We start from the raw sequence: 26,873 nt of genomic DNA on the forward strand, positions 1-26,873 counted from the left end.
ATTTTGTGTCGACTTTCATGATACATTTCCATTTTTAGTTCTGTTTCTTCGTATCGACCTGAAAAAAATGCATACCGCATACCCTTAAGCGACTCTCGTTGCGGTTCGTTCTATCTGCGCTGCTCGGGGCACTGACGGCGACAACGACGACTAAGTTGGACGCCCAGTCTGCGGCTATTATTGCGCGTGATAAAATGGACAGCGCAGCCACTGAACCACAGACACATAACCGGAATCACCCACATCATCATCAGTCTGTGCGGTGGAGATCACGAGAATGGCTGCTAACAGTAGCGAGGTGACAGTTCTGGCGAGTGATTCGACTGGCGGCGATGAGGGAACCAAACTGTTGGCGATTTTTGTGCTCGGATTGGGCAGTGTGGTGTGCGGATTGATTCCCGTGTTCTGGACCAAGCAGCAGAGCAGACCCACCATGATAACGGTGCTGCTATGCTTCGGAGCGGGAGTTTTGCTGGCCACCGCCCTGGTTCATATGTTGCCCGAGGTGCGGCTGCTGTTGCCACGATATGCCGAAGTGATATTCTGTGCCGGTTATTTTCTGATCTATGCCGTGGAGGAGTTCGTGCATCTGTGCCCTAGTGGGGGCGCCCGAGTTCGATGTGGACTAGGCAGTTGCTGCGGCGGGGAATCCGTTTCGTTGATTAGCAGAAGGTAATCTGGGGGTCACCGGTTCGATAGTAATTAACACGGTGCGACGATATTGCATATTGTATGATGATCGATCTCTTGACTGTTAAGCTTCATATGTATAAACTCACAACAAAATTGTATCAGCTTTCAATTCTAGGCCCACACAGAAAAAGTCCAAAGATTTGAAAACTGATCATCATTAAAAGTGCTTCAACGAGTTATTCTGAATCATCTGCTTCAGTTGTCGTTCACAATGTGACAATCAGTTTGAATCCGTTAAGATTAAAATAAAACAAATCCCCTGCTCATGCTTCAAGAACACAAAATAAAACTCTTAGAAATGTTTTTAAAACAGCCTTTCGTGCTAAAGTTGATCAACTGATTGATTTCCAGCGTATTGTTTCGCCCCTCGATTATTCAGAAAAAAAAACAAATCTAATTTTGTGAAAGTTAAGATTATCCAATTAGAATTAGTTTTGAATTTCTTTAACAGAATACATGTCGCGTGTTATAAATTAGTGCAAATCATGTATAGTAGTGGAGCAGCATTTATTATTCAATAGATAATTCGTGTTTTCTTTCAATTCATACATTCCAATATATTCCTCCGCTAATACGTCCAAAATAACTGGACTCATCAAGCTGCAATGTATGCATACATACGGTGTATATAAAGCTAGACTTACTGAATAACCACAATTAAAGTTAACATAAAGTGAGAAAAGCTTGGGAAGCATGGCTAGGGTGAACCACTTGTCCAGCACATGTCCAAAGTGTTATTAACGAATGGAAAAGTCCGGCCTTGTTTATTTCTAGAAGAGCCTATTGGAAAAGAGCAACTTATTCTTTATTGGACAGTTTTATTCTCTTTGTCTTATACGATATTTGGTCGGCGTTAAGTCAGAGGGGACCTAGTCAGGGTGTCTACTACCTGGAAAAACCTGGAAAACCTGGAATTATCAGGGAATTTTATTCAACCTGGAAAAACCTGGAATTCTCAGGGAATTTCGGCTCCACTCAGGGAAATTATTTTGAAACAGTAATAAATGATATAAATTTTTGTTTTTGTGACAAAAAATGTCCTCAATTTAAAAAATTTTCGGCTGCGCCGCTATAAAAACGCTAGTTGACATGTTCAGTCTCTTCAACGATTTTTAATTAATCAGCGTAAAACATATTTAGACAAGGACACTTAAGATTAGCAAATTGGTAAAGGCAAGTACAGCTCCAATTAGGTGTCGTTCATAAGCAGTTGATAAGTTGAAAAAAATCAAAAATTTTTACAAATGTTTTTTTGTCTGTTATACCAAAATAATAAACTTTGAAGGGAAAGATCAAAAATTACAATAGACACGAAAAATATTACATTTCTCAAGCAAGCAAATTTTCTTTTAGAGTCTAGATTACTGTGCAAGTCTCTATTTTTGGTTATGGTCTCTAAAGTCTATTTTAATAAAAATTATCTCTAAAATCCCTTTTTAATCTGCTTGCAGTGAATTCTGATGCAAAATTATATTATAACTATTAGGCTTTTAGACGACTAATCCACAAGTTCTTGGATCTCGCGAGGAATGCTTCAGTCATTCTAGTAATTTTTCCAGTGATTTCTTCTTGAATACTTTCAGAACTGTCTCCCCAGATACTACCAGCGATTTCAATGGATGCTTAGAGGCATTTCTTCAGAATTTGGTCCAAAAATTCTAGAGCACTCTAACGCTTCCTCAAAAGTTTATTCCAGAGTTTTTGGAAAAAAATGTTCCGACATTTTCCTACAAAATCCTAAAATAATTCCTAAGCCGTTTTTTTCATTTATTCCAGGCATTTTCATAGGGATTTTTTCAAATATTCATCCACTATTACTCTCAGGAATTGCTCCAAAAATCCTTCAGGCATTATTCGATGATATCTCTTATAAACTTCTCGAAGAATTCCTCGATAAATTTGACATAGGATTAAGTTGCTCCAGAAACTTATCTTGTGATGTCTCCAGCATATCATCAAAATATTGTTGCTGCAGATCAAACACTTCTCTAATAATTTTTCAAATAAAATATTCATGGATTATTCAAAACTTTAGTCAAAATTCAGGGATTCGGTCCGAATTGCTTCAAAACGTCTTGTAGGACATTATTTGAAGATTCTAATTTATGTTTTAAATGTTTTAGGATGAATTTTATCAATAAATTAGGAGGTCTTCCAGACACGCTCGTAGGAATTCTTCAAGGAGTACTTAGAACTCACATAAGCTTCATCTGAGGTTACTCTAGGAAATTCATCGCAGATTTTTTTAATTTTTTCTCCACAACATCTAAAAAAAATTCTTTATGTTTCACTGAATGAAAAAATATTTAAAGACTTTTTTAAGGAATGTTTAAAAAAAAAAGGAATTTTGCATTCTTGAAGATGCTCTAAACGGGAATGCTGGAGGAAGTTCTAGGAAAATCAATGGAATATTCTTTTGGATGGATGATTCCTTATGTGATTATCCTTGGAATAAATCCAGATTGAGTTATCGAAGATATATAAAACAAGATTCATGGAACAATTACTAAGAAAGTTCGTGACAAATCTCAAAACAAACTCATGAAGAGATCTGCGGAGTAATATGTGAAAGAAATCTATACTAAATCGAGCTGTTATACTTGTCGTAATGTCATAAGAAATTCCAAACAGGGCCTTAGGTCTATACAGCTTTTATTTGTAACAGAGTCATACTACTAACCCTGATTTCCACAAAGAAAAAAAAATACCGAAACGCTCTCCAGAAATCCTGAATCCCATTTTAAGGGAAATAATATTTTTTCCTTTAAATCGAATAGACTATTTTTTTTATGACCGATGATTTAAGGCACTTTCAGATCATTTGTAAACATTCTTGATTTTCGTGGCAGTTAAGGTGGAAATTAATCAAAGCCAAACTTCAAATTTTCAAGGGCACGAATCTGGAGAACCAAACACACGTTTCAGCTGAAAACTTAATCGATTGGTCACTACCAGCTAGTGACCAATCGATTATGTTTTCAGCTTAAACGGATGTTTGGTTCTCCAGATTCGTGCTCTTGAAAATTTGAGGTTTGGCTTCGATTCATCTTCACCTTAAATAAAAATCGCCTTTTTCCTGTATATACTAAAAACAAAACCGATAATTGTTTTTTTTTTTTGAAGCGAAAAATACTTTGAAATTTATTTTTCAATAAATTTATTTTCAAGGATACTTTTCATTTAAAAAAAAGTTTTTTGCCATCTAAAATTGACTATTTGGGTATTTTGAGGGATTTGCTCATCCTGGAATTATTTTTTAAAACCTGGAAATCTCAGGGAATTTCATTTCTGTAAATGAGTAGACACCCTGCTAGTACAAAACGTGCGAATATTGGACTTGTCTTTCATAAGATGCGGAATTATCTTACCTTAATTTCACTTTGATCAGATTTGATGAATACTGTTTACTTTGGGTAATCAATAAAAACCGATAAAAGTATGCAGTCAGAGTGCACCAAGAGTTTATTACCGTAACAGCGAAAATGATCATCGCGCTGAGGAATGCGAGGATATGAAAAATATTTCAAGAGATTTATCAGATTTTTCGACATCGAATACCGTTTTGATTCATATTACGGACAGCTTCTTACTCCGGACACTACTTTGTATGGGAAACATTTCACATAAAATGTTTCAATCTTCGCATTTTAAAAGTTCACCTTTTCAAAGCTCATTCTAATCAAATTTTTTTTAGATATCTACGAAAATTTATAAAACTCAACTGCCTTAGAAGCCTTTTTAGTGGTTTGTCAATTCTAAATAATGATTTGACTTGTCTTCTCATGATTTTCATGAGCTGTCCGGAATTTGAATCAAAGTGTCCGGAATATGAGGCAAAAGTAAGGGAGCGTCCGTAATAAGAATCATGAGAAGTCTACACATTCAATTTAAATTAATTAGTTCAGTTTATTTAAAATTATACATGTATCAGAAACAAAATCTTCACCCACCATTCGAAAGTTAAGTGTTTTGAAGGCTTGATAGCGCCGAGGAATCATACAAATTGATTTATTTTATATGCTTTCTTATGGGTTATACTGCATTGAGGCCTTAGGTGTCCGTAATATGAATCAAAACGGTAATTCTTCTACTCATCCATCCATAGCAATTCATAAATTTTACTTTATTTGATGCATTTGATTTTGATTTTTAATCATTTGTCATATTTGGATGGGTGGTCAAAAATTGCAACAGTTTCTGTGCAGACAGAACGGACCAAGTGTTGAAAAGCAATAAACTGATTGATTATTGCATTTTTGTTTCAATTTCAGAGTCCGATAGAAGTATATTATTACGGACCAGTAAATTTTGATTGGTACTCAAGATTTTCACTTGGTCCACTCTGACTGAACACATATTTGATTTTTTCTGGTCTTCAATGCCCGACGCAGCAAAACCTTAATTTTCAAATTATCATAAGTTCAATGATTTCGGGATTGACGATATGGATTATTGAAGAATTTACGATACTGATATCGAAGTAGCTTGATAGTCTGTTTATCTTTGAGATATGCAACCAGTTTGACCATGCCATCGTCAAATGATTGTTATTTTCCTATAAATTGTTTAGTCAGGGTGAACCAACTCAATGAAAGGTGGACTTTAGTTCAGTCAGAGTGGACCAAGTAAACATATTCCATAAAAAGGTATGCATTATGATTTTTAATGATTATCATTTCTCATTATATTTTTTGAAAGTAACACAAAGATGTGTAGAAATATTGAACCAAAATTTTAACGTGTTAAAAAATTACAAAGCGTTAGACTTTAAGCCCATTTTTCTCAAAATATGAAACATGTCACATGGTCCACTCTGACCTAACGTCGACTATTTGACGGCCAAATTATTTAAATTTCATCAGTGAGATGCATTTAATATGATACACATTGAAAACATACTTGTTTTTAATTATGAATCGTGGTTTACGGCTAACCAGCCGAGTGGATGTTTAACAACTACCGAAAAGCTAAACATTACATATAATTTGCAATTGGATTAGATTGACACATTGATGTGAAGATTTGCGAAAAAGTCACACGTCACCTCAGTGATAATCGAACTCACGACTCCCCGATCTCTAGGTAGGGCGCGTTACCCCTACGCCATGAGAGGACTCATGAACGCAGAAGTTAGCCTGAATTCGATTTCAGCTCAATAATCACGTGGTCCTTTTTCGCAAAGTGCACCTCTTTCGGAAGAATTAGATGTCCATCCAAACACAACGATTTTTATATATATCCAATGTCTAGCCCGAGAGCGCATTATTTCTTAGGTAATGAAATAGCACACAACCCTAGTCAGCAACTGTACTGGCCCATTGGAAGCCCACACAATAGAAACCTCAGCCAGTATTACTAAAATTATTACTACATGCGCTTACATACAGAAAGTATGCTCATATTTTTTCAGAAATGTGATTGTAAAACAAACTGATTTTCATCGTGAGATGAATTAGCAACAATCATAAATATCTCGTACACATTTCAATAACAGCCTACTTTCCCTTAATCATTTTTGGAAAAACATGTTGATTGCAGGAATTAAAATCATATTAACTGGTAAACTCATTCGGATTACGAAATCTGAACATCAAGTGCCAAGCTCGTTTAATACAATTTGTATAATGTACACAAGGCCTGTCATCATTCAAGGAATTTCAAGTCCACACCCGCATCTTGACTGGTACAGGTATGTTCCGTTTTTATCAACACGATCGACGATTTTCTGTTGACAAAAACGGAATAATTTTCTTAGACAAAATATTTGACAAATTTGAAATGAAAATTGCAGTTTTGTCATGATAATACACATTTCCACCATATAAATGCACAGTATTGATGTTTAGGAGCTGTGAGAATCCTTAAGATTGTTCATTCTTATAGGTTCGTATTGAAAGTTGATTGCAGACTCCTATCAATCAATGTGATTTTGTAATAAATCATTAATAGTTTTAGTTTTCCTAGTTAAAATTTCAATAAATGCAATGTAGAATATTGTAACGATAATCACACAAATGTCCTTTGCATCACAAGGTACGCAATATTTGTTCTTAAAAACACTTCCGCAGATATCAACTGAGAGCTTTTTTGCCAAGGTACTTTTTTTTGCATTTTTTGGTCACATCCGATTGATGATTAAATGTGGAGGTATATAGTGAAAGTATTGCAAATTGAAATGAATACTTACGGTTTCCTGTGCTTTGAATTGCCAAATTTAACAGTAAAATAATTGTGTTGATCTTTCTTCTAAAGTTATTACTACCAACTTCGACAAGGATGCACTAATCGTCAATCTAGAACAGCACCAACATCGCCTTTTAGCCTTACGTTAGATCACAAATAGGCTGGCAATAAACTAACCTTAAGTTCTAGTTTTTTGTTGAGTAAAATGATATTAAATACTAGTGGTCCCGTCAAGCGTTGTTTTGCCATCACTTGACCACTGCAATAGTGAAATAATGATGTAAGTATATCAGGCCGTTCTTAAGCCATTTCATGACGCACAAACACCATTCCATTTTTATGTATATTGAAGATCATCGAAAACACAAAAGTGAACAAACTCTAGAACAAGCATCACCAAAAAAGAACTTTTTGGTAAAAAACTTTTATGTAAAGTTTTTTGAATAAGCATATGGCTGTTGGTATAAGACTCCTAATTAACTTTTTAGTCTTCATGTGGGGAAGAGGTTCATAGTCTGCTCGAAGATCAAGATTCTAGCAAATTTTGGATGGCAACAAAATCTTCTACAGACTACTTAGTTTTGCTGGACCTTTTCTCCTACCCCTTGGAACAGAATATAATCAATTGCTGTTTGCTATAATTTGTGCAATGCTATCGAGTTTGAGAGATAGAAGATAATGTCTAAAATATGACAAGGTCGACAGTCTTATAAAGAATAAATTAAACTCGATCATGTCTCTTGTCGCTGAACAAACATTCTTGAGTTCATTTCCAATTGCATCCCTTATCAAAAAGAACTGAACATGTATGGGATCGTCCATTAATCATGTAAGCGGTTATGGGGGGATTTGAGATATTTTTAGTGCCATACAAATTATTTTTTATTTCCATACAAAAAGTCATACCATAGGGGGAAGGGGTATATATGTTTATCAAATTTATATGGAAAATTCTTTTATGTCATGTTATATAAGAAAAAGGAGAGGTCTATGTAACTTTCTTAAGTACGCATACAACTAATCACAAATTCCAGTTGTAGCACTATGGCCGATCAGGTGGCCAATAATCAAAAATGACTTGTTCTGATAGGTTTTTCTTGAACATCATTCCATAGTAAACACTTCTATTGAGATATTCCTGGAATATCAGGGCAAGAAACTATATTTTAATTTTTACATACACAATTTAGCTGCTCCAAATGTCCACTTTTTTAATTTAGGGCTTTTTGATTTTTCCAATATTTTTAACGATTTTCTAATAAAAACTGCAAAAAAATAATACAGAGAATAACTGAATATCGCTAAATGTTTTATATCATCATTTCTATGTATGTTCTAATATTTATAATGGTTTGCACAACGTTTATCGCATAAATGGATAATATGCATCATAAGTAACAAAACTTATTATTTCGCTATAGGCCCTATTCAAAAGTTAGTGTTGAAAATTTGTATTTTAAAATAAAACATCAAATTTGTATCACAAAACTCATAAATACGACATGAGATGAAAAAATAATTTTGGCCGCCAGTCTGTATGGAAACCGCCCATAGTGTGTTGCTAGGACGTGGCCCGAGCAACTCTCGATTGTTGAAGGATGGGCCAATCTTATCCAACAGATCTTGCTAAGTTTGAAAACTCCAATTGAATAATTGCATAAGAAGGAGTCAAACTTTATTGAATCGTATATGATTTGACATCTACCATGTATCATAGATGCTCCATATTAACAAAATGTCGAAAATTCAACTCTGAGTCTATTAAAAAGCATTTGAATTGCTTCAAAATAAGTATTTAGTTTAAATTCGATACATTTCGAAAACTAAAAAAAAAAAAATTTGTGTGTTGATAAAAACGGAATAATTTGTTGACGAAATCGGAACGTGACAAAATCGGAGCGTGACAAAATCGGAACGTGATAAAAACGGAACTTACCTGTATTGAAAAAGGAACCACTGCTACGAATTTTAGCAGATTTTATTAATAATATTAATATTAATAATAATTATAATTATATTAATATTCATAATAATTATAATTATAATGAAGATTCATCAAACCGGTGTTGTGTTTTTGGATAATTTTCAAGTCTCAAAAAATTCAAATTTGGCATAACTGGCATATAGCTCTCAGTAGGTCATTTTCGTTTAACAACAACGAAAATTGAATTTGAAAATTTAAGAATTTTTTCGATCAATTATCCCGAACATGTTGGGATTTCAACGTAGGTGTGAAGATGATCTGAGTCTCCTAAATGGTCTTTAGTTCAATCAGATTGGACCATATACACATAACTAGTCACATTTTCCATGATTTCCATATCCATTGCATTGTTTGAAAATAAGTCAAAGATATCAAAAAATATTCTCTACAAAATTATTCAAAGATTTATACATTACAAAATGTAATTTGAAATTTTATTTTTTTTTCTTGAAATATGAAAAATGTGACTTGGTCCACTCTGACGTAAAGTAGAGCCATTTAGAGTTAAATAATGTTTCAAATGAAGTAGTGTTAAAGCATATATGATATAGTGAAAATGGTGCCCAGTGTATTGAGCCCAATTCTAATTCAATCGTTTTCTCTCACTTCCAGCAATTCGATTAGCGTAACTCACACGGAAATGGAAAACTCCACGGCTCCCTCCTCCGAAGAGAACCCAGACTCCCATGGTTCAACCGGGACCTTTAGCCTGCTGCTGGCTCTCTGTGTCCACTCACTGCTCGAAGGCCTAGCCATCGGCGTTCAGAACTCCTCTGCCAAAGTACTTCTACTGTTGGGAGCCGTCAGTGCACACAAATTTGTGGTCGCCTTCTGTTTGGGAGTGGAGGTGAGTTCACACCAACTGCAGCAGGGAGGCCGTCGCCAATCCAGCATAGTGCAGATTGTGATATTTTCGCTGGGCTCGGTCTGCGGTATTGCCATCGGAATGGCCCTGGACGGACTGGACGAAACCTTTAACCGCGTGGTGATACCGGTACTGCAGGCGATTGCTGGAGGCACGCTGCTCTATGTGACGGTCAGCGAGGTGCTACCACGGGAACGGGGCAAGCGAAAACCGGGAGCGGTGGTTGGAGCTTGGCAGTTGCTTGCGGTGATCGCCGGATTCATTGTGATGACTTTCTTGAGCATGGCTATAACGGAACAATAAATTTTGTTATTTGATATAAAAATTGTTAGGAAGAAAGTGTTTGATTTTTTTATCCGTCTGTAATTTTATTCTTTATCTTATGAATGCTTTTTCACTTTTCGGATTTCTCTGCCAACACAAGAATTAAAAATTCAAAATTCCAAATTCCAAAATCCAAAATTCCAAAATTCCAAATTCCAAATTCCAAATTCCAAATTCCAAATTCCAAATTCCAAATTCCAAATTCCAAATTCCAAATTCCAAATTCCAAATTCCAAATTCCAAATTCCAAAATCCAAAACCCAAAATCCAAAATCCAAAATCCAAAATCCAAAATCCAAAATCCAAAATCCAAAATCCAAATTTAAAATAAAATAAGTTGAAATAGCTTCAAAAGGCTTAAAATGCTTAAAATGGCTTTAAACGGCTTAAAATGAAAAAAAAAATACCTAAAATGGCTTAAAAAGGCCTAAAAAGGCTTAAAACGGCTTGTCTAAAATGGCTTAAAATATCTTAAAATAGCTTCAAATGGTTCAAAATGGCTTAAAAAGGCTTAAAAACGCTTATAACGGCTCAAATTGTCTTAATTTTAAGAAAAATGAAGAGAATTTAGAATGGCTTGAAATGGCATAGCAAGGCTTAAATTGGCTTAAAATTATGTTAAATGGCTTGAAACGGCTCAAAATAATATGGCTTAAAATGATTTAAAATGTCTTAAAATGGCCTAGAAAGGCTTTAAAGGCTTTCAAAGGCTTAAAATGGCTTTCAAAGGCTTGAAATGGCTTTAAACGGTTTGTCTAAAATGGCAAAAAATGGCTAAGAATTGCTTAAAGTGGCTTAATTGGCTTAAAACGGCTTAAAAGGGCTTGAAGGACTTAAATGGGCTTGAAAGGGCTTAAAAAACTAAAAACTGCTTGAAATGGCTTGAAACGGCTTGCCTAAAATGGCAAAATATGGCTTAAAATGGCTTATAAGGGCTTAAAAGAGCTTAAACGGCTTAAAATGATTTATAATGGCTTAAAACGGCTCAAAAAGCTTTAAAATGGCTTAAAACGGTTTAAAACGGCCTTTTTAAGCCATTCTAAGCCAATTAAGCCATTGAAAGCAATTCTTAGCCATTTTTTGCCATTTTAGACAAGCCGTTTATAGCCGTTTTAAGCCTTTGTAAGCCATTTTATGCCTTTTTTAAACCTTTTTTAAACCATTTTGAGCAGTTTTAAGCCATTTTAAGTCATTTGAAACCATTTTAGGCTTTTTTAAGTCATTTTAAGTAATTTGAAGCCATTTGAGGCCTCTTAAGCTTTTTCTTAAAATGGCCTCAAATGGCTTAAAATGACTTCTAATGGCTTGAAGCGGCTCAAATGACTAAAAATGGCTTAAAACGGTTTAAAAAGGCTTAAAATGGCTTACAACAGTTAAAATTGCCTAAAACTTATAAATGCTTAAAACGGCTTGTCTGAAATGGGAATATATGGCTAAGAATTACTTAAAATGGCTTAAATGGCTTAAAAGGGCTGAAACGGCTAGAAAGGCTTAAAATACCTTAAAACTGCTTAAAATGGCTTAAAACGGCTTGCCTAAAATGGCAAAAATTGGCTTAGAATGGCTTACAACGGCTTAATATGGTCCAGAATAGCTTAAAATGGCAAAAAATAACTTGAAACGGCTTAATATGGCAAAAATGGTGGCTAAAAAAGGCTTAAAATGGCTTACAAAACTTAAAGCGGCTTGCCTAATATGGAAAAAAATGGCTTTAAATGGCTTAAAACGGCTTAGAATGTCTTAAAATGCCTTGATATGGGATGTAATGGATTGAAATGGCTTAAAATGACCCAACATGGCTTTGAAGGCTTAAAACGGTTTAATATGGCTGAAGAAGGCTGAAAGTGGCTTAAAAAGACTGTAACTGGCTTAAAAAGACTTAAACGGCTTAAAACAGCTTCAACTTGCTCAGAACGGCTTGAAACGGCTTAAGAAGGCTGAAAATTGCTTAAAATAGCTTAAAAGGCTTAAAACGGCTTATAATGTTTTGGAAAGGCTTGAAATGGATTGAAATGTGGCATAAAATAGCTTAAAATTGCTTGAAATGACTTAAAATACTTTAATATGGCATAAAATTTCGCTAAATTGCTAAAATCTAAAACTTCGCTAAATGCCTAAAATTACCTGAAATGACTTAAAATGGGGGTGACCTAATTTGCATAGAGACGTTTCGCATAAGGACGTTTGGTATAGAGTTACGTATAAGAACAGGTTACATTTTGAAGAAGGCATATAATTCCACAAATAAAGTTATGCGAAATGTACTCATGCAAAACCCCCGCTCAAAATAGCTAAGAATATTTTAAAATGGCTTGAAATGGTTTAAAATGACTGAAAATGGCTTAAAATTGCCTAAAATGAGTTCAAATGGCTTATAATGGTTTTAAGAATTGGTTTTAAATGGCTCTTGAGGTGAAACATCTCGGAATCTAAAGATGGCCGTCACAATGGCCGACTTGTGCCCCTACTCACGTTTTCAAAGGCACTAAACTGGAGAATTAGTTGGCAAACGTTTCTGATCTTATTGTAAGCCAAAATAAAACGTTCACTGTTGTTGGATGCTTTCTTCGCTAGATTTGTGCCTTTGAAGTTTCATTGCAATCTTAGAAGTTGATTCCAAACTGTGTCACCTTAAAAGCTTCAAATGGCTTTGAATGACTTTAAATTTCTTTAAATTGCTTAAACTGGCCTTATATGGCTTGGAACGGTTTATAGCAGTATATAATGGCTTAAATGGCTCAAAATTGCCAAAAATGATTTGAAATGTCTTAAAACGGCTTTAAATGGACATAAATGGTTTGAAATGTCTTAAAATTGCTTGGAATGGTTTAAACCACCTTTATATGGCTTAAAAGTTCACAAATTGCTTAAAGCTGTTCAATATTGCCTAAAATTGCTTAATTTGGCTCAAAATGGCTTAAGGTGAAGATAAATCGAAGCCAGACCTCAAATTTTCAAGAGCACGAATCCGAAAAACCAAACATATATTTAAGCTGAAAACTTAATCGATTGATCACTAGTCGTCGGTGACCAATTGACCCGTAATTAGTCAACCAAGTTTACAGTTCAAACGGGTATTCTATTCTCCAGATTTGTGCTCTTGAAAATTTGAAGTTTGGCTTCGATTCATTTACACCTTAAAATGGCTTAAAATAGCGGAAAATGGTTTAAAATTGCAAACAACGACTTGAAACGGCTTAAAATCGTTTTAATTGGCCTAATATTGGTTCAAATGACATTAATTGACGTAAATTGCTACAAATGGCTTTAAATGGCTTGAAACAGTTTATAATTACATAATGACCAAAAATAATTTGAAATGCCTTAAAACGACTTTAAATGGATTAATATGGCTCAACTGGCCTGAAATCGTTTGAAATCGCTTAAAATACCTTAGTTTGTACGGAAACCTGAGAACATTTCTACAAATTTCTTCTTATCATTTGGGACTCCTTTTTAACCACTACCGAAAAAAAATCAATGAAACACATTTTTGCCCATAATGGATGCACGGCGTGTATATGGGAAAGGTTTATCACAAAAAAATAGGCATCGCTAAATCTTTCACCATTCAAAAATATAGGTTTTTAGCTTTCATTTGACGTGTTCCCCAAAAAAATCCACCAAGGGATCCCGAACATTTTTTTTTTATTTAAAATTTTTGTTCTTTAGAGTACATTATTTTTAAATGTAATCATTGCAAAAGACAGCTTCGTTGGATAAAAGTTTTATTTCCATATAAAAGTTCATAAAATAAATATATATACATATCTATTGAGTTTCATTTTGTAAAAAACAAAACTGTCCTATGTGATTTTGAGGACTTATTGAGCTATAGGACACTTATTCGATTAGATATGTTGTAAGTTCGACTGTTTACTTATTCATACTGTGGAAGTATATCTAACCGAGCACGGTTTCATTTCATGGTTAGAATACATAAAATTTATTCTTTTTCTGTCTGGCATTACACCTCTGCTGGGACATAGCCTGCTTCCCAGCTTAGAGTTCGTTGAGTACTTAGTTATTGATTGAGAATTTTCTTTGCCAATCAACCGTTAAAGATTAAAAGTAGAATGGAACAAACATTACAACGGCCTACGAAAGTAAATGGAATATGCTTAAACGCCCTGTTACCCAAGCCTTAGCAAAAAGCTTAAAAAATCCTCATTAAGAATATTATCCAGGCACCCGGAGTAAGTGACACTACACAGACTTTTTTAATAATATTGAATTTATTTTGATGTTTTTAGCTTGGAATTTCAAAATTTAGTAATAAAATAGTGGAAGATATTTCCTGTTGAATCAAATCATAAAAATAGTTCCACTGTGAAAGTGGTTTTCTGACAAGCAGAACAACAAAAATAGTTTTTTCACAATTACTGCAGTAATTAAAACACTTAAGTAGCTTACAAACAAGAAAGTTTTACCATTTTATACTCCTTTTAGATTGATATCATATTCATATAATATATGTTTTCAACATGAAATATGGTTAATTATGTGATTATTGGCAGCGGTAAGTATTATGAGGAAGAATAAAAAATTAAATTTCATGTGCCCACTTGCCCCGTAGAGTTGAGTAACTGCAATTTACAGTAGATTTTTATGACTTTATTCTAAGGGTTTCAATATCTCGAAAAGATATCTTTCCGGACATCAGCCAATACAGGGTGCAACTTTTGCAAATTTTTGGGCTATTTCATGAAAGCAACATCAATCAAGTGGCTGCATTTATTGGTCGTAGCAAAATGAGCTCCATACAGCATGCATTTTACATTACCTTTTGGAGCTTTTTGGGGAGTTTTACGATGATAGCGACTCAAGAGTCTGCCTTGAGCTCTGTCTCTGGTTTTACAGTAGCTCCATTAACTTAACCCAGTACACACACCATCGTATATGATGGTATATAAGAGTACAAAGGTGGAGGCGATATACATACATCATGCATGCAGCCTTATGGCGCATGTACGTATATCGCCTCCACTAGTGTACTCTTATGCGCTATCGTATACGAGTTTGTGTTTACTGGGAAGTGAGGAGGAGTCAAATTAGAATCACCAAATTCAAATCATGTGTCCCTTTTTTATGTCAGATGTCCATGGAATTTCCTTTGCAGAGACATAAAGAACAAACTTCCAAAGATATCGAATTTATCGACTGTTTCGTACTGTTTGAAAAAAAAATTGACTCAATGATTCTTTTGGTCTAGTCCAAACTGTTAGTACTTACTTGATCATGGAATGGCATTTCTTGAATCTTGAATAGATTTTCTGTTCCTCAAATGTGGCATTTTTGCTTATTTATGAAGCCAGATTGTGCCTGTTGACCACGATATTTTCAAGAATATAGCAGTTGAGTTAACACAACTGCAAGACTATTTTCAATTCAAATGTTTTGGCATGTTGTTTTTTATGTCATATTATTTGTGGAAAATATGGCAATATTAACCCAGCAGCAAGTGATATTGTTTTGTAAAAATGGTTCAAAAGAGCTCTATCTCGTATCAATCGTTTGCCAGCGTCCATTTATTACGCAACGCTAAAATCGGAAATTTTCGACCACCTCACCCCATCCCCCTCCGTAACGTTTTTCGTATGGAAAAATTAAACGCTATTCCCCCCTCCCCCTAGAGCGTTACGTAGTTTGTGGAATTTTCAGGATGGTTGATTAGATCTCATCGGTCGAGTATATTTTTCTTACACACAATATAAAAAAAGCAATCATGATAGGCGAATCAAATTCTCAGTTAATGAGTAACCGAAGAACTCTTATTTGAGAACCTGGCTTTGTCTCAATAGGGGTGTATTTCCAGAAAGAAAATTAATCTTTTCCTAATATGAACAGAAACAGTTATACACTAGAATCAAATACACACTTAAATCCGAATGCCGATCTCAGCTGTGCAAATCTCGGTAAAAGGTCGTTTGTTGAAATCTTAGTAAAAGTGACGTTTGGTAACGGCACCCAAAGATGCTGTTTTAAGTAAACTTGATGTTAGGCTGACATATCAGTTAAAATTAATTTGCTTACCGCTCAGCTGTGCGGATCTTGATAAAAGAATGAAAATTAGTTGAACTCAACTGAGTGTGTCCTCCACTGTACGAGTAAGTGTCGTATCCCCAAGATCACATAGGACAGTTATGCCTATTACAATATGTAATCTTATATATATATATGAAATATCAACTTTCATTTGTTATTTGGGCTACCATCGAGCTTGAAAGAAAAAAAACTGTCTTTTACCATGATTATATTTGAAAATATTGTACTTCAAGGAACAAAAATTTAAAATAAAAAAAAATGTTCGGGATCCCTCGGTGGATTTTTTTGGGGAACCCGTCAAATGAAAGCTAAAAACCTATATTTTCGAATGCTGAAAGATTTAGCGATGCCTATTTTTTTGTGATAATATTGTTCTACCAGACACGCCGTGGGATGTTGAAGATATAGTTTTTAATCATTTGTTGTAATTTGAACCACCCTATTGCATTCTAAGCAAATAGATATCATAAAGATATCCATGTTTCCAAGATTTTATTGAGAAATTTTTGAAGCTTTTAAGTTTCTTGCAAAATCTGCAAAAAGAAACCCCAAAAAATATTTATGTATTCCTGTAGATAATTTTGAAAGAAGCATTTAATAAATTTCTTCAGAAATCGTAGATTCCGATGCATACATTTCTTTTAGTAATTTTTCGACGGACTTTAGTAGGTATTTATTGAACAAATCCAAGAATATTTCATTCATAATTTTACAAACTTGAATTGAAATTCACGAAAACATTTAAATGTGCATATCGAATTCAAACGAATCCATTGGTTTATGAAAATTGCAATTTGTGCAATGACTTAAAAGAGCAAAGCTTTGAAATTCAAATTTGTTATGATTGTGACCAGTCTTGGGAACTGTGACCACAATTCACCACTAGAGTGTCCATCCCGGGACATCCCGGGACAAGATATCCCGGGATTTGAGAAATTTCGGGATTTCCCGTTTCCCGGGATTTCAATGATGCCGTCCCGGGAATCCCGGGATTTCCCGAGATGAATATAAAATTTGATATAAACCAATATATTTTAATGCAAAACATTTATATTTTATCAGACTCAAACTTTATTCGATAAAATATAAAAGCATAATAAAGGAAAGTAAATAAAAAGTTAATTATTTTCATAAAAAGACTAAACTACCAAATTAGTAAAAGCGCAATTTTTCTTTTATTGCGTTTCATTACAATATTTGTAGTTATCAAAACTGTAAGCCAATCTGGATCTTTAAATTACAATAATTAACTTCAAGTATGATCCAGTACAGCACTTTCAATAATCTTCAAAACGTTTCTCTTGTACTTGGAAGATGGTGATGATGATTTTTAAAAATTTTCTGGATCAAATTGTAGACTTAAATGTTTACCATACTTTCATGTATACCATGACATGCCATGACGTTAAATAAAACCTCAAGAATCGAAGAAAAATAATATTCGATTATTAACAGGTTATTTAATTGTACTATGGTCGGTATTTAGACAGACCGGACTTGATGATGGACTCCATCATTTATGATTGTTTCGATGCTATTTTGGTACAGATATATTATCAAATAGATATGTTCCATTATAACAGCTAATAATGCAGACATTTCAGCATTACGAATATCTAGGGTACATTTTTCTGGAATCATTAAAAACACTTGGTCCAGTCTTCAGGACACCATTTTATATATTTTACACAAAAAATGTAATATGGACTATATTACCATTTTTGACCATATTTAATTATGCTATTTTTACATGCATTTGTTCCTTTGATCTGATTTGACGGGTGACATTTTGAAACATCGAAGTTCATCGTAATTAAAACTTTTGAATCATTCATATATTTTATTCAGCTATTTTGCAAACATGACTGAAAAACGGAGTAAGGAAACATAAACAACTGTGTCCTAATAACGTGCGTTGACACCAAGCGATTGCATTCTTAAATTATGTTTGATTGTTTGTGTGTGCAACTATAGTTCACATTTGTCATGGCATTAATACCACTTAATAAGTATGCTCGCGTAAGTCACAATATTTAAAAAAAAATATAATAATAAATATGGACATGGTTCTCATTAGGTAACACACGGAATCAGAGTAGGCCAAGGTAATAGAGAATCCGTTAACTTTCCCAACATACCCATAATTAACTTAGGTAAACATTGATTTTTTGTAACTTCATTGGAATAAATTTGTTATAATTAATTTTTCAATTCTACTGTTCATCGTAAAGAATCTCTTTTTTCAAATTTAATTGTAAACACATTATAAAGTTGAAATTTCACTTCCATTTTAACAAAAATACAATTTTTAATGAAATTTTTAGAAATCCCGGGATCCCGGGATTTCCCGGGACAAGCATCAATTTTTGTCCCGAATCCCGGGACAACTAAAATGGCCGGGAAATGGACACTCTATTCACCACAGTTCATCGATTCTGCCATTCAACCAAAACACAAAGCAGCAGCAGCATCAATACCATCAGGCGTTGCGCTGCCAACGGTTCACAAACTGCTTGACTGACCGTTTTCGGGCAGCCATTCCAAGGTGAATGATTGAAAAAAGTGTTAAATCATTCAATCGGTAATATTTCGCTAGTGTTTTCAACTAATTGAAATCTATTAGCTCCAACAGAAAGAGCACAATCATTCCGTTGCGATACATATAAACAAGTTCAATTTCATGCTACCTTTATCGAGCAAAAATGCAAAACCCCGAAAACCGCAAAAATCGTGTCACCACTGTGCTCGAGTCATTACGCATTCGGGGTTGAAAAATGTTAGGAAGAGAAAGATTACAGTTTTGAAGAGCCGTGACATTTTTTGGTTTCGAACGGTCATGGTTTGCTTTGGATTTTGATGGTCGTGTAGAAAGATGTAAATGTAGAGGCGGTAAATGTTTGGTCCAGTACTTTTCTCATCACTGATTGTGACACCGAAATATGTAAGACATCCCCCAGGACTCCTACAGAAAACAACTAGCTACCCCTATGACCACCACATGTTACTCTTAGTTACAAGATCCCTGCTGCTTACTGTGAGCCATTGCGAAAGTTAATTATGCTATTCATAACATCAACATAAATAATTAAATAAGAGCATTTGCTGCTCATTCCTCCTGTTCATAACTAAGCGTGCGAACGGAACCCAGGGAAAAGCAATGGATATCTTCTCGCCCGAGTTGTTTCCACTTCCGTTCTGCGAAGATCTGCTAGACGGGCGAGCTTTTCCACTGAACCCCGCTCCCACCCCGGTTCCGTCTCGTGCTGAATAATTAACTAATAAAACAAGCCCCTAATGAGAGACACAGAAGAAGTGCATTCGGTCTGGTGGCGACGTTGAAAGCTTTGTGTTGTTTTGAAGCAGACCGGAACTGGAACCGGGCCGAACGGGTCCCCAAAATAAATTGGATACAAAGAGGCGGAATGCAGAATTTTCAGCGCTTTCAATCGCTAGGAAGGTTTTAATATAATTTGCTTAAGGAGCCGTGCAAAAATGGAAATATCTGTTGCTCGAAGTTCGCTCGAACTAGCAGGCACGATAGTTCTTTTGAATACAGGATTTGGAATAGAAAAACTTTGAAATGGAGTTTGCTGGAAATTAAATAATGAGTTGCACAAATTTTAAGCCAACGGAAGCCTTTCTAAATTTAAGTTTCCAAACAGTTGGACTGTGAAATTCTAAATAAACAGCCCCCAAATATCAGCTGTTCATTTCGCGTAGGCGTAGGGTAACTGGGTGTAATACGCCCCAACGGGGCAATACGCCCCTTTCCATTTTCACGGGATTGAGGCTTCTTTCACACGTAAATATGATTACATATTTTGAATATTCGCGAAAAAATGATGTTACGCATATATGTTCTTTGAAAAGTATACACAATCGATAGAAATTCTAAAAATATCGAAAATCAGGTTTTTGGTTTAAAAAATTGCTTTTGATAAGCAAGCCTCAGGGGGGATGAAGCCCATCCTTTAATATTGTACTTAATACAAAAACTTTTACCGGAAGACGACTGCTAATGGACCCTTTTAAGATTAGCAAGTGGTGGAATTCTCCTTGGAAACATTTCTATTACGCTGTGGACCTTTTTTCTACGGGAGGGGCATATTGCCCGGGTTGTTTTGAAACGTAAACATTGGGACAGTTTACAAAAAAACATCTTGTACACTTTTTAGAAGCAACCTGGAAAGAGAAAATTGCGTGCAGAGCATGGCCAACTAAGTAAGCAACACATTCACATAGAAAACTTTAGAAGTGATGCATTTGCTATTGCGATAGGGCAGTTTTTCCTTAAGGGGGGGCGTATTACACCTTTTTACCTTAAGTAATACCAATCTGCAGCTCTTTGTGACACATTCCGTTTGATCTGGAAACCAAAACGAATCATAACCCTATACCTCAACTCCCACCCAAATTACAACTTTCCTCCCACTCATTATCATTGAGGCGTAAGCTGGTGCACAAAGTGCAAACTTCTCATCGAAACCGGGATGTTTGATGAAGTTTCAAGCGCTTCCTGAACTGCCTGAATGGAGGAAAAGTGCAGCCTCTCTCTGCCGGCGAGCACATCTTGTACTGTTCAGCGAATTATTTTTCTCTCACTGGTTTCGCGGATCAAGTGGATTTACCCCCCGGGGCGTAATATGATCCCCTGAAAACTGCGCAGGAAAGTTTTCCCTAGTTGGAAATGAGCGTATATTTCTGTAGTGCCGCACTTTTTCGCGCAAAATTTTTCAAGAACATGTTTTGCACTACAGCAGAGTCGTGTTCAACTGTTTGCTTTTTTTTTTCGCGGTGAAGGAAACGCTTGAAGCTACAATAAAGTTTTCATGCCGCGGCAATTTTTCGAACTATCAAAAGAGCACCATTTCGTTTGGTGCCATTTTTCGAACGATTCAAAATTCTTGACAATTATTGAAATTGGGTGCATTGAGGGCCATTCAGGCAACGATTTCAAACCTTTTAGTGACGACAAACACCGCAATTGATTCCTGTAAGGGTGTGCGATATGGAATTTTTTGATTACGATACTGAAAGAAATAATATTTCTTACACTGTTAATTAGCATTAGCATTAGCATTAAGCATTTCACACAAATTCGTAGGTGGTACAGTCCTAGACATCTTCAGATATAATCTCCGATAAAAAAAACACATCTATCACTTCGAAAAACATGTTTCCACAGATCATTTGCACGTGGCGTAGCACCGCCGAATTTAATTTTCACCTGCGGAATTCAAAAAAAAAAAAACAGAACGCGGACGAGGTAAACATGAAACTAGTGGGCCCGGCAAAGTTCGTCTTGCCATCAAGTAGGCTGTTGATAAACGCTATGGAACGTCCCATACAAAATGATAGTTCCGTTCAGGCTCGTTTTTCCGACTTTCCCGGTGAATATCCTGGGATTTTTATACACACAAACACGTCGGAACACTTGACGAACAAAACGGAAAAATAATCATTCAAATCGGTTGATCCGTTCGGAAGCCATTTCGTGACATACAAACACCACTCCATTTTTATTTATATAGATAGATTCTTCTAAAAATAGATATTATAGGATCAAAGTCTTAAAGAGGAATCTAAGAGCAATTCTCGCTGAAACCAGGCCGCCATCGGCACCTATCGGCACCCATCGTTAGAATTTCAATTTTATGTCACTGATCGCTATTATATGCTAAAACTAAAGGGTGGTCCTTTCGGTTTTCTCAAATTGGTGGACCCCTCGTATGCCAGCTAGCTAAACAGTTTGCGAAAAAGCCCATTTTTTGATAAATCTTTGATATTTCTTCATGAGATATGTCTCATATTTCCCTTGAAACACATAGCAACACAACTTAAAGGCATCATATAGAGAAAGAATATAGCTTTTATCTGAGACTAAAATAAATTTGATAGCCATTATGAATTTGGCCGCCATTTTAAATTTTGTTAGAAAAATCATTTTGTTTTCACCGTTAGCGCACCGCTCGTTTAGAATTCTGAGGTCACCATCAGGAAGTAAGATAGGCTACAAAAACTAGGTGAGCAACAGTATTTACCCAATGAAATGAACGATTTTCTAAATCATGTTCTACGATTTTGACGTATATCTTCTTCTTCTTCTGCTTGGCATTAACGTTCCCACTGGAACAAAGCCGGCTACTCAGGTTTCTCCCGAAGTACACATTTTTGCAGTTCTCATATTATTGATCTATAAAGGCTCCAGCCAAGTCCATACAGTCAGTTGGGATGGGGAAGGAGTGTTAGTGTGCTTACTTAAAGTAGTTTGAAATTTTTATTTCGCTGTAAAAATATAACGGTAGATATTGGTTGAAGATAAGAAAAGTACGTCAATATTAATTATTCGAACTATTCGAAAGTTGTTTTTAGTAATGACAAAAAACAAAGGTAATGTGTATATTAAAACTAAATGAAACAAGAACAAGTGTTTCTGTCGACACTTGTATTGACGAGTCTTTTGTCAATTCTACCTTTTGTGCTGTTATGCGTTCAGAAATTTACATGTACACGACGAAACACGTGTCAAATGTACAAATTTAAATTGAAACTGCGAAAAGAAATAACGTGCTCAGGTGGGGATTGAACCCACGACACCCTAGATGGGCTAGATGGGCGCTTCAACCTTAGCTGCAGAGCCCCTTGAGAGACCACGACGCTCGAATGCGAACTGAATCCAAATACCCCAAAGTGCATGTAAGCAATATTTTGTCCTATAACCTATTTAAATTATTTAAATCTAGAATACTTATTCAAACGTGTTTCGAATCATATGTTTTCCTTATATTACCCTGTTTTGAAGCTTACCGGCGAGCCCAACCATTAACGTTCTTCAAGCGCCACATTTGGAGGGGATATGTACAACAAGCTCTTCGCATCTCTCCATCCTCGGTTCTGCCCCACGCTCGCCAAATCGATACACACTTGATCCGCCCACCTAGCTCGCTGCGCTCCACGCCTTCTTGTACCAACTGGATCCGAAGAGAACACCATCTTTACAGAGTTGCCGTCCAGCATTCTTGCAACATGCCCTGCTAATCGTATCCTTCCAGCTTTGGCCACCTTCTGGATACTGGGTTCGCCGTAGAGTTGGGCGAGCTCATGGTTCATCCTTCGCCGCCACCCACCGTTTTCCTGCACACCGCACACTGTAGCCGTCGCTGAAAAAACGTGATCGAAATTGTTTTGACCTTGAAAACATGATTTTAGTACTATAGTGTCTTCGGGAAAGTTTTTCCATAAAATAATCGCTATTTTATGAAAGTGTCAGTTTGGTGATTAATCCACCTATAAGTGAGAACGAAATTTTATTTTTCGTATTTATGAATTTAAAAATAAACTTTATTCGGAAAGTTGTAGGTAATATTAGAAGAAACAACTTTGCTGAAGACACCGTATGCATATTTTTTGATTTTCATGTACATTTGTGGAGTTTTTTGTGGAACACCCCTAAAGATCACTTTTTTCATCATAACTTGGTTGGATGATTTTGTACAATTTTCAATTTTTCTAGTGTTATTTGTTACTTGCAAAAACGCATAATTTTCTCCAAAAGAGCATATTTTTATCTCTCATACTTTTCGAGTTATTGAAGGTTTTATATTAAATTTTGCACCTTTTTGACACTAAAATCATTTGGACGCGCACATTTCCGCAGTCTGAGACATGTTCATCCAATGGTTTGAAACTAATACTATGAAATGCAGAGAAAGCCGTTTTTAGCCTGCTTTAGCCTGACGGTCAAAAGAAAGTCTGAAAAAATGTTTACTTACATACAGATATAATTTACACTTATTCACTACACCCTATATTGGCTTAACTTGAATATCTGGCATCACTGTATCAAATTTTATGCAATCAAATCAACAATGACATCAATCAACAACAGATCGGAATAATCTGTTCAGACAGGTTTACCACAGACAAACAGACTAAATATCATACACTCTTTTCATCGTTCACTTTTCTAACGTTAGTTTCATATATGAAGTAGGTGGTCAATTAGGGATTCCGGCTCCGACTACTTTTGCTGAATACCGATTCAACGGTACTACATCGATCAGAACCGGTAGGGTTCATGGACAAAAGGTCGAAAGACAAAACGGCGAAAGGACAAAAGGTCGAAAGACAAAAAATCGAAAGGACAAAAGGTCGAAAATGATTTGCTTGGTGAGAAATTTTTCCTTCTTTGAAAAAAGATTTTCGACCTTTTATCCCTTCTTTTTTGTTCTTCGACCTTTTGTCTTTCGACCTTTTGTCATAGATTCATCGGTAGTACTAGTAAAATACCGATAATGAAATTTTTTCCCACTAAACCAATAAAAAATGTTATAGTTTTCGTTTGTTCATAAGAAATCCCTATATTTTAGTTTTATTCACAATTATAACATTTATGCATTTTACAATAAATAGTTGATAATTTGTTGAAATATTTTAGAATTTTAGTAATAGTTATCGTGTCATGTGATTTGCCATCACCAGAACCGCTTGATTGATGATACGATTGGCGAAGGTTATTTATCAGCATCATACAAAATAAAACAGCGGAATTACTGAAATCTTAAAATGATCATATTAAAGATCATGTAACAAAATTTGTTCATACATTTTTCTATGATAACATTTTGTTGAATTTGTTCATTTGTGGTGATCGAACCCATGTATAAAAGGGACCATTAATAAATTACAACCTGCTTACACTGCTCATCTACACCTACTTGTCCCATTTTCTATGTAAACCTTATGAGCTGCGAGCCAAATATGCGTAGAACGGCAGTACACGAAGGCGATTGTGGATTGTTTCTTCATAATTGTGTAAATATGTTTTAATGCGAGAAAATCGGTAAGTATGCATTTCAAACTGTTTAATTGCTTCTTGGTTTATATGAGTGGCACCCAATATCAGCATCCGTACTAGCTTTGGCTGAGTTTAAATTGATATTTCGAATATTTAAGTTGTCATTTCGATTAATCGATATTTTGAATCGATGTTTGGAGCATCTAAAATCGAATGAATTGATTTTTTTAATTCGAGTTTTTGATTCGATTTATTTTGTAGAAATCGATAAATGTTTCTTAATGAATTGATGGGAGAGAAACCAAATTTTTAATTAGTGAATTTGTTGTATCGAATATGAAAACTGATCTTATTGAAAGATGCTGGTGTCGACTGCTAATTCATTTGATCCCATCCCAAACTTCATAAATTTCAATTCAAATATATAGATGCAAAGGATTCGATTAAATCGATAAATAGATTCGACAGTTCAAATGTGAATCGATACAGTAACATCGATGCTATGGAGAAATTTGCTCAACGCTTTGTACACTGAATCCTTATACGAGGATGTGAGGTAATTGTTGTTGTTGTTGTTGTTGTTTGAGAGGGACTTTAACCCGAAGGTCATTCGTCCCTTTAATACTAGTGAGGTAATTTCTTTCTTGGTCTCTATTGGACAGTTGACCGAAGAGGCTCAAGCGGATGTAACAAGGATACTAAGAATTGCAGGGAGGATCTCCAGAATTGATACTGACTAAGAATTATTACACTGTTTGTTGGCGACATCAAATCCTGTGATTACATCTATTAGAGCATTCCCGAGAAAAAGTGTTTCCTTTACAGGATGGGAAAATCTTTTGGTTAAAAAAGATAACGAACAAACCAGTGATAGCGGAACTAAAAATAATGATGATAATCTTAAACATTAATATTTACTGATTTATGGATTGCATATGAATTTTAAAGGAAAAAATAAATGTTTTATAGTTATATTATACATTTTAGTTTTTGCTGCGAGCTCCGAAAAATTCTCAAGAAAGGACTGAGACTTCCTGCAGAAAAAATAGCAATAAGTGTTTTTCTGCACAAAATAAACAGCTAACGTTGGAAAGGTGAACGACGAAAAGTGTGTTGGATATGTTGTCTGTTTGTCTGTGATAAACTTGTCTGAACAGATTATTCCGACCTTTTGTTGATTGATTATATTGTTGACTTTATTGCATAAAATTCGATACAATGATGCCAGATATTCAAGTTAAGCCAATATAGGGGGTAGTGAATAAGTGTAAATTATATCTGCATGTAAGTAAACATTTTTTCAAACTTTCTTTTGACCGTCAGGCTAAAGCAGGCTAAAAGCGGCTTTCTCTGCATTTCATAGTATTAGTTTCAAACCATTGGATGAACATGTCTCAAACTGCGGAAATGTGCTCGTCCAAATGATTTTTAGTGTCAAAAAGGTGCAAAATTTTATATAAAACCTTCAATAACTCGAAAAGTATGAGAGATAAAAATATGCTCTTTTGGAGAAAATTATGCGTTTTTGCAAGTAACAAATAACACTAGAACAATTGAAAATTGTACAAAATCATCCAACCAAGTTATGATGAAAAAAGTGATTTTTAGGGGTGTTCCACAAAAAACTCCACAAATGTACATGAAAATCAAAAAATATGCATACGGTGTCTTCAGCAAAGTTGTTTCTTCTAATATTACCTACAACTTTCCCGAATAAAGTTTATTTTTAAATTCATAAATACGAAAAATAAAATTTCGTTCTCACTTATAGGTGGATTAATCACCAAACTGACACTTTCATAAAATAGCGATTATTTTATGGAAAAACTTTCCCGAAGACACTATAGTACTAAAATCATGTTTTCAAGGTCAAAACAATTTCGATCACGTTTTCTCAGCGACGGTGCACCGCCGAAGATCGTCCTAAGCACCCGACGTTCGAAGACTACAAGTGCTTGCAAGTCCTCCACGAGCATCGTCCA

At 35.1% G+C, this 26,873-nt stretch overlaps 1 protein-coding gene across 1 annotated transcript; it reads left to right on the forward strand.

Moving 5' to 3' along the window:
• Nucleotides 1-202: 202 nt before the first annotated feature.
• On the forward strand, nucleotides 203-10,050 carry LOC5566572 (zinc transporter ZIP2). The gene is made up of 2 exons (XM_001650900.2): nucleotides 203-672; nucleotides 9,473-10,050. The coding sequence occupies exons 1-2, from the start codon at nucleotides 278-280 to the stop codon at nucleotides 10,026-10,028; spliced, it is 951 nt and encodes a 316-aa protein (XP_001650950.2). The 5' UTR covers nucleotides 203-277; the 3' UTR covers nucleotides 10,029-10,050.
• The last annotated feature ends 16,823 nt before the right edge of the window (nucleotides 10,051-26,873 follow it).

This window comes from Aedes aegypti, chromosome 3 (genome assembly GCF_002204515.2).
Source record: "Aedes aegypti strain LVP_AGWG chromosome 3, AaegL5.0 Primary Assembly, whole genome shotgun sequence".
Lineage (NCBI taxonomy): Eukaryota > Metazoa > Arthropoda > Insecta > Diptera > Culicidae > Aedes > Aedes aegypti.

Bases quoted from the DNA above. Each gene is read 5' to 3' on its own strand.
- LOC5566572 (XM_001650900.2), top strand. From the start codon at position 278: ATGGCTGCTAACAGTAGCGAGGTGACAGTTCTGGCGAGTGATTCGACT. The intron at 673-9,472 runs GTAATCTGGGGG...TCTCACTTCCAG, and splicing joins GTTTCGTTGATTAGCAGAAG to CAATTCGATTAGCGTAACTC.